Source organism: Micropterus salmoides, unplaced genomic scaffold (genome assembly GCF_014851395.1).
Source record: "Micropterus salmoides isolate LMB-PRFRI ecotype aquatic unplaced genomic scaffold, ASM1485139v1 Ms_hic_scaffold_13, whole genome shotgun sequence".
Lineage (NCBI taxonomy): Eukaryota > Metazoa > Chordata > Actinopteri > Centrarchiformes > Centrarchidae > Micropterus > Micropterus salmoides.
This window is the reverse complement of record NW_024040374.1, coordinates 18,710,710-18,729,747: the sequence shown is the minus strand read 5'-3', so window position 1 is coordinate 18,729,747 and position 19,038 is coordinate 18,710,710. Positions and strand designations below refer to the sequence as shown.

The 19,038-nt window shown below is 40.9% G+C and overlaps 1 protein-coding gene across 1 annotated transcript; it reads right to left on the bottom strand.

The window, feature by feature from the left end:
* Positions 1–9,883: 9,883 nt before the first annotated feature.
* On the bottom strand, positions 9,884–12,560 carry pole4 (polymerase (DNA-directed), epsilon 4, accessory subunit). The gene is made up of 4 exons (XM_038715959.1): positions 12,185–12,560; positions 11,471–11,555; positions 10,432–10,473; positions 9,884–10,180 (listed from the first exon to the last, which is right to left on the bottom strand). Exons 1-4 carry the CDS (start codon positions 12,431–12,433, stop codon positions 10,167–10,169), a joined length of 390 nt encoding a protein of 129 aa, XP_038571887.1. The 5' UTR covers positions 12,434–12,560; the 3' UTR covers positions 9,884–10,166.
* Between the last annotated feature and the right edge of the window lie 6,478 nt (positions 12,561–19,038).

Sequence of the window (19,038 nt, the reverse complement as noted above, 5' to 3'; positions counted from 1 at the left end):
CAACTTACTTAAATGAACATAAGGTTTGTGATGTTTTTAAGGCTGCTGTCTTAGTTGACGAATATGTGCTTACACACAAGAATGTTTTTGTGGATCGTCCTTTTGTAATGTTGGTAAGCCTTTTGAGAACCTGACTTCTACTGGGAAGGATTGGCATAGTGAGGTCTCTGAGGGTGGCAGAAATACTGGTCCCTCGGAGCTTGATGTTGAGGCTGATGAGGATGATTTGAAGGTAAAAGACATCATGTGTTTCTATTGTAAAAAAAAAAAAAGAGGACATATTGTGGCAGGCTGTCCTGTGTTGAAAAAGCAAGATGATGAACCTGTAGCTTTAGTACACAAACTTGACAAAAACTTAAATGAATCGGTGTTGTTTAAGGACATGTATACTGACCTGACTGTATTTGCTCCATTTGTTATGGATGGTGTTGTCTCGTTGCCTGGTAATAAACTTAAGGTGCTGGTAAAGATTTTGCGGGACACTGCTGCCTCCCAGTCTCTTATTCTGGAAGAAGTTTTGCCATTCAGTAATGAGTCTGCTGTGGGTTCTGATGTTCCCGTGTTAGGTTTTTGTATGGAAGATATTGATGTGCCTATGCATAGGGTTTGTGTGGAGTCTGACCTTGTGTCAGGAGAAGTGTCTGTAGAGGTGTGTCCTGATTTCCCGATAAAAGGGCCTTTTTGATGGGGAATGACTTGGCTGGTGGAAAGGTGTTGGTTAAACCTGAAGTGACGCTGATTCCTGTTAGGCAGATTCCTGATGAGCTTGCGCAGAAGTTTCCCAAGGTTTTTACTGCATGTGCTGTTTCCCTATCTATGTGTAAACAGGATGAGGAGGGAACTGATTTGAGTGACAGTTTTCTTTGTGATCCAGATAATGGTAACTCATTTTCTCCAGTGGTTGCTGACAGTAACGCCACAAGTGCAGAGACGTTTTCTGAGGCTGAGGTTTTATCTCTATCTCGTGAACAGTGAGTGTTGCGCAGAAAGATGATGTTACTTTGTCTCCTTTGTTTGAAGATGTAATAGCTGGAGAGAAAGTTTTTGTTTTTGTTTATTTTGTGAGTGATGGTTTGCTGATGCATAAATGGATGCCATCACGTGCCTCTGCTGCAGATGACTGTAGTGCTATAACCCAGATTGTTCCTGCTATCTTTATATTTAATTTTTTGTTGATTGTGATGTGTGCGTCCACACGATTCCCAGAAGTATTCCCTTTGTGTAAGATCTCAACTCCAGACGTTGTAAAGGTTTTGACAAAGTTTGACAAAGTTTGACAAAGCACAGCGTGTGAGTCTGGTGATTGTTGTCAGAAGTGGTACCCGACCATTGGAAAGGGGGCCTTGGCACAGGTCAAGACGTTGATGTTTATGTTGGCTCATCTGTTGTCCCTGTGGTGGTTTATACTGCTTTTTCTGCAGGGGATGCGGACTACGAACAGACGATTAATGAGTTGGAGTTAGCGGTTGCAGGCCTTCAGTGTGGAAGTCGGACACATTCATGGCAGGGATGATGTTCTGGCTGATTGTCACGACTGTAAGCAAAATTGTTCTGAACGGTGTATTCTGAAGGAGTATTCTTGGGTTTGTTTTGGTGGTTCTTTCTTTCAGAATGCCCCATTCAGTAACTTAGGGTGGGGGTGTTACATTCTCCCTGTTGCATTCTCTCCCTCCTGCTGGTCATGGTGTGCAATTCTAGATGATGGTGACTCACGTGTTTTTTTCCCCTCAGGTGTTCTGGGTCTGGGTGACGAGGGGAGAAACAGATAAGAGGGGCTTGGGGCACTTGGTTTTGTCTCTGGTCCACCTTCGAGCCATGGCAGCAGCACACCTCTGAGACTGCGACTAATTTGTATTTCTTTGATTAATGTTCTTTTCTTATATTTCTGATGGGACTGTTAGTTTAGTTTTTGCGGCTTTATTTCTGTTTGTTTAGTTAGGGATTGGTTTAGGGTAGAGGGGAAGCCTCCAGATCCTACGGCCCTTTGTGGGCTGGTCTGGAGGGCTTCCTTTTCTTTTGTTTGTTTTGGCCAGCCCATCGGATTTGTTGTTTTGTTTGAGTTAAATTTTGAACTTATTTTGTGTTTATTTCAATAAACTTATGTTTTTGCATTACTCCCTAACGAGCTTTGGTGGGGCTCGTAACATAATTTTTCTTTTCACAGTCTGTTTCCGACACCAAAATCGCTTGTACTCCCATGTTACTTTCAGTAACAGTTCGACCTCGTTGTCGGTCCATGCAAAGAAATCTCTGGTGTGGTTCTTCATCTGTATTAGCCTAGTACTTTCTTTTTTTCGCTAAATCTTCTGCAACTGCCGAGTAGACAATCGGCTTCATGTTTACATCGGCATGTGCATGCCTTGTGTACGTAAATGGCCACTTGTGTTATGATTAGGCCTTGCCGCCTCCTATTTTCTAGTGTTCTCCCTGTGCTTCCCTCCCCTGCTTTCTCTGTCTCATTTGAAAGAATAAAGGATGAACTAGCTTCACGTGACAACCCTACTAGCCAGAATTCTCTGATTTCCCTTCCATTCGGCTAGACAACCGCCTGCGCAAACGATGCAGGGAACGATCTAATCTGTCACCTTCCTTTTTCCAGCCTCGATGCCCTTTCACTGCCATCTCCCCCGAATTTTCAGCTCCAGTGCCCAGTCCTACTTCCAGTTCCGACCCTGAGCCCATGCAGCTGGGCCGATCCCGCCTGACCCCTGAGAAACGTCTCCGCCAGCTAAGTTCGGGTGAGTGCCTCCCACCTTGTACACTCCTCAGCTCACTCTGCCCCTCCAGGCCCTGATCGATTCGGGCGCTGAGGGACACTTCATTGATAGAAATCTAGCCATTCAGTCTGGTTTCGCCTTAGAGCCTGTCACCGAGCCCTGTACAGCCCGGGCCTTGGATGATCATATCTTAGCCCGTGTCACCCAGTCCACTGAGCCCCTCAAGCTAGTTCTGTCCGGTAACCACAGTGAATACATCTCTTTCAAATTAATCTCTGCGCTGCAGACTCCAATCATTTTAGGTTACCCCTGGTTAAAACTTCACAACCCCCATATAGATTGGGCTGCTCACAGAATCGTGAGTTGGAGTCCTCACTGCCTGTCCGCCTGTCTGCAATCCGCTCTGCCACCTGCAGAGGACGCTGACTCCCCATCCAACTCCGAGCCTCCAGACCTGTCAAATGTTCCCAGTGAATTTCATGACCTAAAAAGTCATCAGCAAAGACTTATCATTGTCACTCCCGCCTCACAGACCCTATGAATGTGAGATTAAATTGCTTCCTGATGCCCCACTCCCATCCAGCAGACTTTACAATCTATCACGTCCTAAAAGAGAGGCCATAGAAGTCTATATAAGAGACTCCCTGAAAGCAGGTTTAATTTGCCACTCCTCCTCCCCCGTTGAGGCCGTTTTCTTTTTTGTAGAAAAGAAAGATAAATCTCTCCGCCCCTGTCTCGACTACCGCGGCCTCAACAACATCAAGGTCAAGAACAAGTACCCTCTGCCATTAATCACCTCAGCTCTCAAACCCTTGCAGCAGGCAACCATATTCTCCAAGCTGGACCTTCGAAACACTTATCACCTGGTGCGTATTAAGGAAGGGGACGAATGGAAGACTGCCTTCAACACTCCGCTAGGGCATTTTGAATACCAGGTAATGCCTTTTGGGCTAACCAATGCACCCGCAGTCTTCCAAAACCTGGTAAATGATGTGCTCTGTGATTTTCTGAACCGCTTCATCTTTGTATATCTACTATCTACTATATTGATTTTTTCCAGGGGTCCCACTGAGCACATCTCCCACGTTTGCCAGGTACTCCAACGGCTCCTGGAAAACAGACTTTACGTTTAAGCTTCCTGGGCTACATCATTGGACGAGGGCAGATGCAGGCAGACCCGGGGAAAATCAAGGCAGTGGAGGAGTGGCCTGTTCCAACCTCACGTAAGCAACTACAGCAGTTTTTGGGGTTCGCAAATTTCTACTGTAGGTTCATCAGAGATTACAGTAAAATTAGCCTCATTAACCGAGCTAACCTCAACTTCTGTTTTTTTCTGGTCCCCTGAAGCCCAAACAGCGTTTGAAAAATTAAAATCCCTGTTCACGACTGCTCCAATCCTAGTCCACCCAGACCCCTCCAAACAATTCATCGTGGAGGTAGATGCTTCTGACAGCGGGGTTGGGGCTGTAATATCCCAGTGTTCAGGCCCTGATCAGAAGATGCACCCCTGCACCTTTTTCTCACGTCAGCTAAACCCGGCTGAGAGAAATTATGATGTGGGAAACAGAGAACTCTTAGCAGTTAAGCTAGCATTAGAAGAATGACGGCATTGGCTCAAGGGAACCAAGCAACCCTTCATAGTTTGGACTGATCATAAGAACCTTGCTTACATACAGACGGCTAAGAGACTAAACTCCCACCAGGCACGTTGGGCTTTGTTTTTTGGCAGATTCAACTTCACGCTAACCTACACACTGGGCTCTAGGAATGTGAAACCTGACGCCCTCTCCAGGATACACCACCTGCAGACCCTCCGGACCCGGAAACCATCCTTCCTCCTGGTTGTGTGGTAGCCGTTACCTGGGAAATTTAATCCATCATACGGGAGGCCCAAAGAACCCATCCAGACCTAAGGTAACGGCCCCCCTAACCGTTTTTTTGTTCCTGACCCTGTCCGCTCGCAGGTTCTGCAGTGGGTCTATAGTTCACGTTTCGCTTGTCACCCTGGATACCGGAGAACCCTGTCCCTGCTTAAAAAGAGCTTCTGGTGTCCCTCCATGGAGGCTGACACACAGGAGTACGTGTCAGCCTGCATGGTCTGCACTCGGGGAAAGACATCACATCGCCCCCCTTTCGGTGAGGTCCATCCCTTACCTGTGCCCGGCCGGCCCTGGTCTCACATAGCCCAGGACTTCATCACCGGCCTGCCCCCGTCCCAAGGTAATGACACTGTACTCACCATAGTTGATCGTTTCTCCATGGCTGTCCATTTCATTGCTCTGCCTAAGTTGCCCACAGCCCGTGAGACCGCTGACCTCCTTGTCCAGCACGTATTCCGCCTTCATGGTATACCCCAGGACATCGTTTTCGACAGAGGTCCGCAATTCGTCTCTAAGGTTTGGAGCGAGTTCTGCCAGTCTCTTGGTGCCTCCGTTAGCCTCTCTTCAGGTTTCCATCCCCAGACTAACGGGCAAGCGGAGAGGGCATACCAAGATCTGAAAGCGGCCCTCCGCTGTGTCGCTGCCCAGAACCCCAGCTTGTGGAGCTCCCACTTGGCTTGGGTCGAATACACCCACAACTCCCTCACCAGCTCTGCTACTGGCGTGTCGCCGTTCAAGCCCCCCTGAGCTACCAACTGCCCCTGTTCCCTGCTCAGGAGAGAGACCTCACGGTGCCGTCGCTCCAGCACCATCTCCGCCAATGCCACAAGATCTGGCCGACATAGGATTCCGGCCCCCGAGTATAGACCAGGTCAGCAAGTTTGGTTATCTACCAGAAACATTCCCTTGCGAGTGGATTCCAAGAAACTGTCACCCCGGTATATCGGCCCCTATGTCATCGAACGAATACTTAACCCCTCTGCTGTTAGACTCCAGCTGCCCCGTTCTATGAAGATTCACCCAACTTTCAATGTCTCCCAGTTTTAACCAGTGGTCTCCAGTCCTTTGTGCCCTCCTTCCAGACCACCTCCTCCCACCCGGGTCATCGATGACCACCCTGCCTACTCTGTCCGGCGCCTACTGGACGTTCGGTGACGTCGCAGAGGACTGCAGTACCTGGTTGATTGGGAGGGCTATGGTCCTGAGGAGCGGCAATGGGTCCCCCCATTCATTCATCCTGGACGCTAACCTGATTAGGGAGTTCCACCGGACTTACCTCGACAGGCCTGTTAGGGTTGCCAGGAGGCTCCCGTAGTGTATTTCCTAGTGTTCTCCCTGTGCTTCCCTCCCCTGCTGTCTCTGTCTGTCTCGTTTGTCATGTGCTGTGTGTGTATGTGTGTTCGTGGGCGTGTCCGACCCTGGCTCCTCTCCACCGGCAGAGTCTCACACCTGCGGCTCATCCAGTAATCACCACCTGCAGTCAAATACCCTGGTTCAGCTTCCACTCTTTGTTAGCTCTGCCTAACGACCTGTTTCTTTGTCCACCTCAGTATCACCAGAGCCCGAGACCCCAGCACTGCCTGGAGATCCCCGCTTCGTCCCAAACCTTTTGCTTCTTTCCCTGCACCATCTATAATAAATCTGATCCTGTGTTTGACATCTAACTTGTGTCCACCTTTGAATCCTCCAGTAAAGCCTAACAACTTGATGTGCGTTTTTAGTCGTTTTATTAATAGACGGAGAACAATTCTGAAATGCAGCTAAAATGCTGGTGTGGACTGAGATCCATACCACATTTTAAAACAAAATCGTAGTAGTGTAGATGTAGTCTCAGCAAGAAAGCAAATAAGTGCATTTCTGAAAATGCTAAATTAAGGGAGAGCAGGGTGAGTTGAGCTAGTCTTTACTTGATGTGTCTTTAAACTGAGGACATGGCAGTAATATATTTTAGGATGTGGTGCGTCCTTGGGATTAATCAACTTAGATCTAAAATAAACTGTTTTCAAAATATGGCTTTCCAAAAAAAAGTGGACTCTTGGCTCAACTTGCCCCATTTGAGGGGTAAATTGAGCCAAGGGAGAGGATAAGTTGAACCACATGGGGGTCGGCAACATCAATGGTATTTTATCATGCAAACTCAAATGCCAGTTCCCAACATTTGTAGTGAAACATTGCAGCTATGTCTCCAAGTTGTTTCATTTCAGTGTATTGTTTTAAAGTCATCCTGTTTATCTTCATGTCCCGTGCCACCTGATGTATGGACTACCCAGGAGTTGAATCCTGTCTGTTTTCCATTTATAGAAGCATGCCATGATGGTTTCTGGTCTAAAATGTATAATGTCACATCATTTCGGTGATGCATAAAAATATCTGGCTCAACCTTCCCCAGGTCTTTTGGCTCATATTACCCCATCACTGCCATTTTAACAAAATTGTGTCATACAGTGGTTTAAGGGTAACATCACCAACAGTATAGCCTCGTATTGTAACTTCCTAAAGCACCAACACATAAGGGTTTTTCAAATCTATTTGTAATTAAATGTGCTTATCACTTATTCCATGGGCCTCTCTTCATCAAAGGGTGAGTAAAATGATTAACTCTTCAAAAATGTGTATTCATATAACCAATTTTGTCTATGGTTGCAGAGAAACAAGTGGTGGCTCAACTTCCCCACAGGCTCATATCACCCTGCTTTCCCCTATTCCTTTAACTTCAAGAATCTTAAAATGAAAAGCAGTATATTCACCAAGAAAGATCTGGCCGCATTTTATCTAAAGGTAAAATAATTAGACTCTAATCAGTATTAGTTTTACTAGTTTATTTGAAATGACTAAACAGTAAAACAGTTATTCTCTCAGCATGCCATTTTTCCATCAATGTAAAGGAGGAACAGCTAGTCCCAGATTCATTGTTCATGTCCTGCTCTGGGCAAGGGGAGGCTCTACATTTTCTTTTCACATGAGATTTCCTTAATGGAATGTCTTTATTGACTGTGGAAATAAAATGATGTCCAATCCTTCGACATGATTATATTTTATGAGAAAAGAGTACTCCATGTTCCCCTGTGCCAGTCAGGCATTCCTCTGCAGGGAGTTGACTGGTGCTTTTCTGGAACCAAACATCTGTGCTTCTCACAGCTCTGTTTCATTACTCCTTGAAACACTAAACCCAGAAAACCAGTTTAAACACACTCCAGCATTTATTTTGAAAATCCCCTCTGCAAAAACTCAAGGGGTCTTGACTGTGCCTAGACTGTGAAACTGAACACTTTGGATGTGTTTAACAAATCAGATACATTCCTAATGCAAACCCGAAGCTCCATGTGATTTTCTCAGTGTCAAACAACCGTGTTGAGCAAGAAATTTAACCTTTACAGTTTTACCACTGCCTTGTATTGTACTGTAGGCATGTCCAAAATTAAACACAAGAAAACAAATGCGCATGAAATGATTTTTGTGCACTGTTCAAACTAATTTATTGTTAGTAAAAATGAAAAAAGTGATATAATATATACCAATAATACACTATGATGTCAAATACGGAAACCATTTTAGTGCAAATTTTTTTCTTTGAACCAAAATAGAGCACAACAGTTATCGGCCAGGCCGATATGTTAGCTGATTACCAACAAGTAATGCATACATTACATAGTTTTTCCAGCAGTGAGCACTTAACTTATGTTATATTGTATACTCCAATTGTATAATGTCCCAGTCAGTACATATAAAAGATAATAGCCATATAATAACCAAATGTAAGGGCTCTTTATACAAACTATATTAGAACAATACTGACCTCAAAAATTGGTAATGGTGGGGCACTACTCCAGAGTGTCTGCAAACAGGACCGTTAACCCCTTCAGGGCCCCACCTTTCAAGAATGCAAAGTAATCTAAATGGTCTTAAACTATACAAAATTAAACAGGGCACACAGTGTTTATTGAACAACTATGAATATGGGACAGTGCATATTTTCCCTTTCTTACACATGCTTTGGTCCGACTGACATATAAGACATCAAATTCAATTTAGTACGAGCAGAAAGAGCAGAATTTACTGCCAAGTTTCCTACAATAAAATCAGTTTACTTCAGCAAATCTAGTAAATTAAGATTACAACCATTCATTTTTGTAACATTAAGCTTTCCCTTAAACATATCAACAAGGGCAGAACCTTGGATAGCTCCTACATCCCTGGAGGTCACAGCATCAGCACCTTGGACAGAGGTCTTGGCGCACATTGATACAAAATGTTAAAAATGATACCCGAGCTGTACAGGAAGACGGGAGCGAGCTTTACAATGAAGTAATGTAGAACAATGTTGTGTCCTGATGCTGAGTGTTGCTTCATCTCATCTAGAGATATCTCGCCTGCTTTTTTGTTTTTTTTCAATTTGGAAGATGTTTGAGCCGACGTCCATTTCTTGTCTCGGGTTACCATTGCTGCTAGTTGTTTTTTGGGGGGGGGATTTAATTCATCATCAACCCTCGATGATGGTTAATGGGAGCATAAGTAAAGAAGCTCATCAGTCCAACGAGCTGTGTGATGGTCTTTCCTGAGGAAGTTTGATACACTCTACATGCTTTTCATGTCATCTAAAAAAAAAATTCTATCTGGCTCCCACTTACATAAAAACCCAAATGATATATTCTGAAAGTTTGGGTGAGCAGAAGCATTTAAAATGGCAATAGAAAAGGACAGGACATGCTGTTGGTACTGACCACAAGGCAAAAGTAAAAAAAAACAAAACAAAGACAGATGTCATCTGGACATTTTTTAGTCGAGATGAGAAAATTGCTCAATGTGTCCAACATTTCAACCACAAAGGCGTCAGGGAACCTTGTGGATAAATGAGAAAATGTCAAGTGCAAAACAAAAACTCCAAAAGTGCTAAAAACAAACATGTATTTATATATATTTATTTCTGTAGCCTTAATCATGTGGGTGTAATTGACTAACTCTTGTTTTTGAAGCAGTTTCTGTGTAGCATTAAAACTAAAAGGTGTATAAACACAAAACATATTTCTGTAAAATACTAAAAAGTATACATGGTCTAATGTGAATGTGCAAAAACTCACCAGCACTGACTTCTGATTCCTGGTCTGAATTACTTTTTCCATTATTTTTTTCAATGTAAAAGTACATATCTTTGTACTTAAATGTGGAAAATGTCAAGTTCTTATAAACTACGTATTACTATTTTGATGCTCACAGACTTAATATTTGTTTTGCAAGTCCCAGATTTACAAGTAATTAAGGGTGTGACGAACTGATGAAGATGAACTGTTTCATTCTGACAGAGAAGTTGTTTAAAACTTACATTTATTTAATTTTACACCAGTATTTCACAAATATTTACAAAAAAGTTTACAAATTACCTATGATGTCTTCAAAGTCAAGGATGAAAAATCTTAATGGCACATTGTAGAAAAGCATTTATAAATATCCAATTTGAGAGACTGACTTAGAAAATTATCACAAAAGGTTTTTACAACAAATTGTGTCCCTGTAACAGAAGGTTTCTTGGTTGTTTGCAGATATTTAATGTTCTCATCTCGTGAAGCAGCATTTAATCAAGCGTGCCTACAGAGGACATAAAGAAGAATTAGTACAAATGTTACTGGTATTAAAAAAGTCAACAAAGCATCACCGCCAGTGAATGTGGTCGATAAAGACACGTGCACACATTTACATGAGTATGCCGTATGTTAAGTCTTTGGCTAATTTTACAAATGTGGGCGATTTCTTCAAGCTGGTATTGGTGAATGTAACTTGAATCATATAAGCAGGCATAAGACTTGATGATTTTTTTAAAATCTCCCAACAAGGCTTACCTTCAAGAAATGCAAATTCATCTATGGCCTCTATTGCGTTGTCTGTAGAGGCAAAAGACAGGAGATGAGAGACATAAAGGTAAAAACTGGTTAGGTGTCTATACAGCTGTGCTATAGATGGGTTTCTTGTATACAAACACTACTGGATGCAGGCAGGGGGTAAAACCGCTTTGGTAGCCGATCAGAAGACTGTAGTCAACCATTGCAATCAACGTAGATTTCGCATTGTTTGTAAATTCTTGTTGAAATAAAATAAATCAAAAATAAACTGCCATTTCAGCGCCGGATCTGTTTGTTTGTGGGGTTTCTTGCATATTAATAAAACATGCACAACTGCGCTGCAGGTCAGCGGCATCGGACCTTATGTTGTTCAAGTCAGCTGCTAGCCAAAAAGCTAACGGAAGAATGAAGCACGATGGAGAGAGGCGTTCTTTCCACAGCTGTAAGTATTGCCATTAGGCCTAGCTGTGTTACACTCAGAGATGCAAAGAGATGCAAAGAATGTTGTCGTCCATCTTAAACTCTGTGCGACCACCAAAAAGCTTTTAACTGCAAACAATTCTACATCTAATTTATTGAAGCATCTGCTAAAGCAGCACAGCAATGTGAAACTTAGCCTATAGAAACTGCATCACTGCCAGTGACGCTTCCACTCTGTAGGAGAGAGTGGCGTTAAACAACGTTTTGTGTTTTGTAAAAGCACTGAATACTTCTCTTATGAATGCATGTGCAAAACAGTAATGTTTGTTCGAATGTTGGCAGAGACTTGCTTTGTTTAGTTTTTTTTTTTTTTTTATCTCAGCCAGTGGTGTTAAGAAATGTTATATGTTCTGTAAAAACCATACTCCTTACATTTATTCGTTTAGCTGACGCTTTTATCCATAGAGAATTACATTTGCTATACATGTCAGAGGTCACACGCCTCTGGAGCAACTAGGGGTTAAGTGTCTCGCTCAATAACACAGTAAACCCATTTTTAAGCCCACACACCACTGTATGCATTAGCAAACCACATTCGGCATTTCTTTACAGTACTTACCCAAGTCTTTTCTTTGCAACGTTTTCCTCTTCCCTTGCTGTGCGTACACCAGGGCATCTTTGGCAATCATCTCAACAAACAACTCCTGGAAGAAAAAGTGTTTTTAGGGTCAGTAGGAATAACTAATATTTCCCCACCTATATTGATATAGACCTGTGCCCACATGCACCAGAAGGAAATGGGACCTGATTTTGCACAGTGCATTTCTTTCTTGTCAATTCTAACAAACACCTTACAGAATTAATTTGTCTCTTTGCCTGGTTTGCCTCACTATATACATTCTGCTCAGGTTCTAACTTTACCTTTTTAGTTAGAAGTGTTATTAATTAGAAATGATAAACTCCCACATCTTGCTTGACTCAAGCAAAGGAAGTTCTTTAAAAAGGTTTCTTATGCATTATAGTAAATCATTTCAGTAGCCTTGACCCATTTGTGGGTTTGTTTCTGTTCCAGTCTTTCCTTACACGATGTAACTTTGCATTTATTTCATTGAGATTTCTGCATGCTCAAAAATTATACCTTATATGTCCATTGTATAAGACAAACCGCTGCTGCATTTGATAGCTACACTGATATGGTTACACACAACACATAAAAGTATGCTTGGAGGACAACTCTGCTGATAACGTGCAGGGATGAGAATGTCGTACCACATTGTGAAAGCATAGGAAGTAAACATCATGTGTAGTTACGGGACCTCCTTCGTGTTCTTACCGTGGCTTTAGCGATGATGAACACAGATTCCTGGCTGGCGAGCGACACGTCTGGGTCGGTCTTCATAAGCGCTTTTATGCGGGCCAGTGGGAGTTTGGACAGTCGGCTGTGGGTCACGGCGGCAGCGGGGCCTGTCTGCTGCTGGCTGCTCTCCTCCTCCGCCTCGGCCCCGCGGCTCTCCTCCGCACTCCCACACCGGTCAAGGTCCTGCTCCGCGGGGGTGACAGGTGTAGCCACTGTTGCTGCCATTCTCTGGGTTTTTCACTCAAACGTTATGTTTAAAAAACACACACACAAATCAACAACGTTTTCTCGCTACATGTCACAGACTACAACATCATCAATAGCAGCGCGCCAGCATGTGCTTCCGGCTTTTCGGTGAAAGAATCTGCGCTGATTCGTCATCAAGGCAGTTCAAGGTCCTGCCTCTTCCTCTCCCGCCAACAAATCTTCGTCGGTGATTGGGCAGATTGTGAGCCAAACCCGGCCTATAGGCTAGAGTTAAACGCCAATCACAGCAAGTTGCCTCAAAGGTGATGTCAAGACGCTGGTGATGTCGGTCCCTCATGGTAGTGATATTTTAATATATTTTAAAAAACAATATTGTCGAAGAGGAATGTTATCGTCTTAATTCAACCGGTTGTAAATTCTGGCAAATTCCACGTACAGAAAATAACCTGGATAAAACACAACTTTACTCACCTTTTTGGCCACCTGAGGGCAGTAGAAACAAGCTAGAAACACAACACTGCCATGTTATCACTATTCACCGTAGACTGTATATAAAGGTTTACATATTTTGCAAGTGTGTAGCAACATCAGCATTCATTTTGAGTCGTGTTTCTGGTCAAGAAAGTCCAATATTTACTGTACTTTTAGCTCTATTATGGATGGAGTCAGATCACTCTCAATATTAATGAATGCTCACTGTTTTATTTATTTATTTTATTAAAAAATTTAATATATTTTTATTTTAACACACACACACACACGCTTTAATTACTTTATGCTTTAATTACTTGTTTAATGAAATGTATGGGGTTGATTGTTCTTACGTAGTTTGTATGATGCTTTGGCAATATTGTTGTTATACATTCATGCCAATAAAGCTAATTTGAATTAAATGCATGCAGAAGAATTCACACATGTATTTCGTTTTTTATATATAAATGACTCACACCACAAAAATAGGTTATATTTCAACGCACACAAAAAATAGTTATTGTTTTTCTTCTGTTTTCCTATTTAATTCAATTCAATTTTATTTATAAAGCGCCAATTCACACAAAAGTTATATCATTGCACTTTTCATACAAAGCAGATCTAGACCGTACTGTTTGTGATTATTAAGAGAGACTCAACAATACCCACCATGAGCAAGCACTTGGCCACAGAGGCAAGGAAAACTCCCTTTTAGGAGGTAGACAATCCTTGAACAGAATTTAGTTCATCTGTAGGCTAATATTTCTAGACCAAACTGGTCACACTCTGGAGCCCTGTTAGTACATGTTTGCTTGATTTTAGTTATTTGCAAATACTTAATACATATAATTGTGGATTTCTAGTGCATTTTTTAAAACAAGAAGTATCTTTGTATACATTGAAGAATAATTTTGAGTTATTTATATGTACACATATAAATCCCAAAATATATATATGTGAATCCTTCTGTGTGCATTCATTAATATTGACTGATCTGTCATGGTTTTGCTCTCCATCAACTCCTACCAAAAGCTAATGCTAATGCTAAAGCTGATTGCAGAGTTGGATGATAACTCTCTGCAGGTTTATCAGTATGAGCAACTCCTTTCACACACACACACACACACACACACACACACATAGTAATTAGATCTGTTGTTAATAAAAAATGTGGATTATAGCAGCTTTAGTGATTCAGCTATATTAAGTAAATTGCAAAAAAATTAAAGAAGCAGCAAAGACCTGAAATGTTTTTTAAACCCATAACATTGAATGAAATTACCTTTTTTATTACCTCATATTTTCTTATTTCTCTCTATTCCAATATATATTTTTTCCTACTGAATACAAAGAGCTCCCTGTATTTACCTTATACCTACTGTTTATATGTGTCATGTTTACATTTTTACTGTGGTTTTACTGTGTAAAAATACTTCCAGTCAAAACATGCAGTCAGTAAGGTGCCAAACATTTAAGAAAGGTACCAAATTGTTTTTTAGACTTTCATATCAGTAAAGTTTGGTGTTACTGTCTCTTATTTTACACGACTCTTACAGTTTTGCACACTTATTTACTATAGTAAATTAAAAAATGTCCATTAACCTACATGCATTATTTATCACCAGTTATTCAGTATGAAAACTAAGATGAGGTGTGATTACTAAATTCTTGTGTTTATAAGTATGTAGCATTCCCACCCCTTTAGTCTATGTCAGATAACCATGGATTGTGTATAAAAAGCAAATAACCCAATGAGCAGTCCACTAATACACTGTGTTAATAGGATTGTGACGAGTGATTTAGTCCCCTGAGGCTCCATTCACATGTTCAGCCACAGTCAGGTGTTACCTGCCTGAGGGACAGACATGAAGGACCAACAGCTTCCTGGTAAATGTATCTGCTTTATACTCTTTTCTAATATTTCTGACTCTGCTGATTTGTAGAAAAGTTAGCAGAAAGTACTGTATTGTTTAAAATGTGAGTACCATTGTGTAATACGACAGTCTTTAGAGTCTGTAAGCTCTGTTTTCTGGCTTCATCAATGGGACATTATTTACTCATGCTTTATAGGTCAGTTATAGACCATTAAAAAGAGCAACTTTGGGGTTGCCAAGTGATACTTATATTTGTCCTCCAGCATGACATGTGCTTTGTCTCCTTAGCTTTTTAATTCATCAGTAAGATGGATCATTGTAAACCCTCTATTAACAACTTATTAACATTTACAGTTGGTGGCTTATTAGAAAGTAAAAAAAACAACATATTAGCATTCATTTATGGTTTACCAATATTTAATGCATTGCTACCAAATAGAAAGAATAAACACCAGCCAAATGTATTTTACATTACCTGGCAATGCAAATCCTCTTCCTGGGGATGGCCTCTGACCAATCTGCACTTGCCTAATTATTATTAAACTGCATAACGTCTGTGTGGCTACTTAATATACATCCATGTTTAGCCCCAAATTGACTGGTGTACATGGAAAACAATTATGCGGAGGTTTTGAATGGCTACACATTAAATCCTAAATTCTACTATTGCAGTCCAAGTACAAATTGAGACCCACTAATACAGTGTCTAAAAGAAGCAATTAATCCTGGTCACTTTGAGAACTGAGCCTGCCACAGGCTAAATTTAGATGACCAGCCATCAGACCAGGATGAGGTACAGTATTCTTACACTGTTTTAACCATTGGCTACTTTATTTAACTCATCAACCAGTTCTTCTACTTCTGTCATTTCAAGAGGTTATACCTCATGTGCTCTATAAGACACCCACACAGAGCTTAAGCCCTGATGTATGAGCAACCTGACCCTATTCCTGTTTGCACTATGTAACACTGACACATTAATAAACAATTTCCCTTGAAGACAAAAGAAATGTGGTGTAAGCTTTACATAAAAAGAAAGTCAAAATACTTTCCTGTTTTAGGAAAAGGTTGAGAAAGCCAGATTTCTGAAATGTGCTGAGACTTTAGAACTGTGTCCAAAGAATAAGACCTGTTCCTAGAACAGAAAAAAAAACAGGAAAGGTCGACACATCCTGCTTTTGTCCATCATTAAATACATAAAAAAAAAAACATGAAATTCATTTATCACAGTCCAAAACATATGAGCCTGTCCAGACCTATGAAGCTGATAAGATACTATTCACAACAACAACACTATAAAGGTGTTGTAAGTCTTTGTCAAATAAAATGCAAAAAGGAGAGATTGCTATGCATCCTGGGAATAGTTTTTATTGTCAGTTCATTACTTCACTGCATGTCTGAAATAAAAGGATATAACATTAGTACATATTTATATTTGCAAATTAACTTAAAATCTTCATAACTAACAGTTAGTATTTACTTCCATCTCAACAGACACCAACAACTTATGAAAGAAACACAAACTAAGATGCAGGTTAGGGTTCTTGTAAAAGAGGCCAGGCGTTTTATCACAAATACAGGACAAAGTAAGATAACAATGAGGTGAGTCTTATTATCAGTGTTCTAGGGCAGTGACAGTACTTGTCTGCATATTGACTTCTGTAAAGCTGCGTTTCCACCAAAAGTACCTGGGACTTTTTAGTCCCTGGATCTCTTTTCAAGGAACTAAAGGGTTCCTTCAGCATACTGTTGTGTGCGTTTCGACTTGTGTTAATTTTGTCAGCCATTTCAAAATTTAGTCTTAGTCTTAGTCCTGTGTCAAATTTCCTTGTTAGTTTTTGTCATATTTAGTCCACTGTATACTATTTTTTTATTCAAGTTTTAGTTGACTAAAAGTCTGGGTATTTTAGTCTAATTTTAGTCAAAAGAAAATCAAAAGTATTTTAGTCTAGTTTTAGTCATTAACCATCATCGTCTTTTCTAACTCATTAGTATAATTTTGATTAGTATTTTGGTCAATCTGCTCTAGCCAAAATAGAGATATTTCTGCTTGTCGTCACTAAATATTACTGCTCCTCTAAAGGTTAGGCCTACGTCTAAAGCTAGTAAGCAACCCTGGATAAATGACAGCATTCGCAGCCTAAAAAGGGAATGCAGGAAAGCAGAGCGCAGATGGAAAAAATCCAGTCTCCAAGTCTATTACCTCGGTCTGAAGGATTTATTAATTAACTACAATAACATGGTTAAGGATGCGAGAACACACTATTTTTCTTAACCCATTACTACACATAAACACAACCCCAGGTTTCTGTTTAAGACTGTGGATCAGCTGGTAAACCCAACCCCTCCTTGTGCCTCAGCTAGAAGTAATGATGACTGTGAATTGTTTTTATCTTATTTTACCAATAAGGTGGTGTCAATCAGAGCCTCTATTACCCCCGCGGCCTCTTACTCAGAGTTTCCTCACCAGCAACAAGAGAGTTTTAACCAGTTTTATCCCATCGACTTGTATGAGCTTTTAAAAACAGTATCACAAATGAGAGTGTCCTCCAGCCCACTTGATGTAATACCTACAAAGTTTTTACTGAAAGTAATAGATTCTGTTGGGCCCCATTTGATCTCTGTTTTCAACAGCTCCCTATCTACTGGTTGTGTCCCTGATTATTTTAAAACGGCTTGCATGAACCCACTTTTAAAGAAACCTGGTTTAGGTCCCTCCCTCCCACATAATTTTAGACCAATTTCAAAACTGCCTTTTATTGCAAAGATTCTAGAAAGAATTGTGTCCAAACAGCTGCTCACTGTACTGGAAAATAACAAATTATTTGAAAAGTTTCAGTCTGGTTTTAGGAAGTAGCACAGCACTGAGACTGTCTTGCTTAAAGTCACCAATGACCTTTTTATGTCTGCTGATGAAGGCATGTGCTCAGTCCTGGTATTCCTGGACCTTAGCGCTGCTTTTGACACCATTGATCACAACATCATGTTAGACAGACTGAGGCACTGGGTGGGGATCTCTGGTACGGCCCTAGAATGGTTTTCATCCTACCTGTCAAATAGGAAGTTTTGCGTGTCTGTAAACAACTATGTCTCTTCGTTCTGTCCAGTTAAATATGGTGTGCCTCAGGGGTCGGTCTTAGGACCCATTTTGTTTTCCTTGTATCTGCTTCCCCTTGAACATATTATCCAAAAACATGGCATTTCTTTTCATATTTATGCTGATGACACACAAATATACTTGCCCGTCAGATCCACAGACCCTGGAATGCTGAGTTCACTTAACAACTGCCTTTGTGAAGTTAAAAAATGGATGTCAAATAATTTCCTCCAGCTGAACTCAGACAAAAAGAAATCCTGGTCATCGGGTCCCAGCAGATGGCAAAACAAATACTGCCATCTGCTGGTTCCCTAGTAAATCACATTAAGCCTGTGGCAAAGAACCTTGGTGTTTGGTTTGATAGTAATTTAAATTTTGAGCAGCACACCACAAAGCTTGTTCAATCATGTTTTTATCAATTTAGAAATATAGCAAAAATTCGATCTATGTTAACTTTTAAAGGACACCGAGACCATTTTACAAGCCTTCATCTCATCACGCCTGGATTATTGCAACAGCCTTTTCACATGTTTAACCCAAAAATCTATTGATCGACTCCAGACTGTCCAGAACTCAGCTGCCAGGCTTTTAACCAGAACAAAGAAATATGACCACATTACTCCTATTTTAGCTTCATTACACTGGCTCCCAGTATGTTTTAGAATTTAATTTAAAATTTTATTGATCACTTTTAAAGCTCTTCATGGCCTCTCGCCTTGTTATATCACTGAACTTTTAGTCCCATACACACCAGCACGTACCTTGAGATCCTCGGGCAGAGGTCTGTTGTCTGTTCCAGAGTCTCGACTGAAAACTAAAGGGGACAGAGCGTTTGCTGTCAGGGCCCCGAGGCTCTGGAACAGCCTGCCCAAGGAAATCAGGTCAGCTAAGTCAGTGAACTCTTTTAAGCCCCTTCTTAAAACATACTTTTATAGGAGAGCCTTTCCCAATCTTATTTGATTTTATTTTATCCCTTTTATTTTATTCTATTTTACTAATTTTATATTTATCTTAAACGTGTATTTTAGTCTTTTCAATGTTTTCATGCTTTTATCTTGTATTGTTTTTGTATTATTGTCTTTTGGGTATTGTCTTTACACTTGTTAAAGCACTTCGTAACTTGTTTTTGAAAAGTGCTCTACAAATAAAGATTATTATTATTATTATTATTATTATTATTA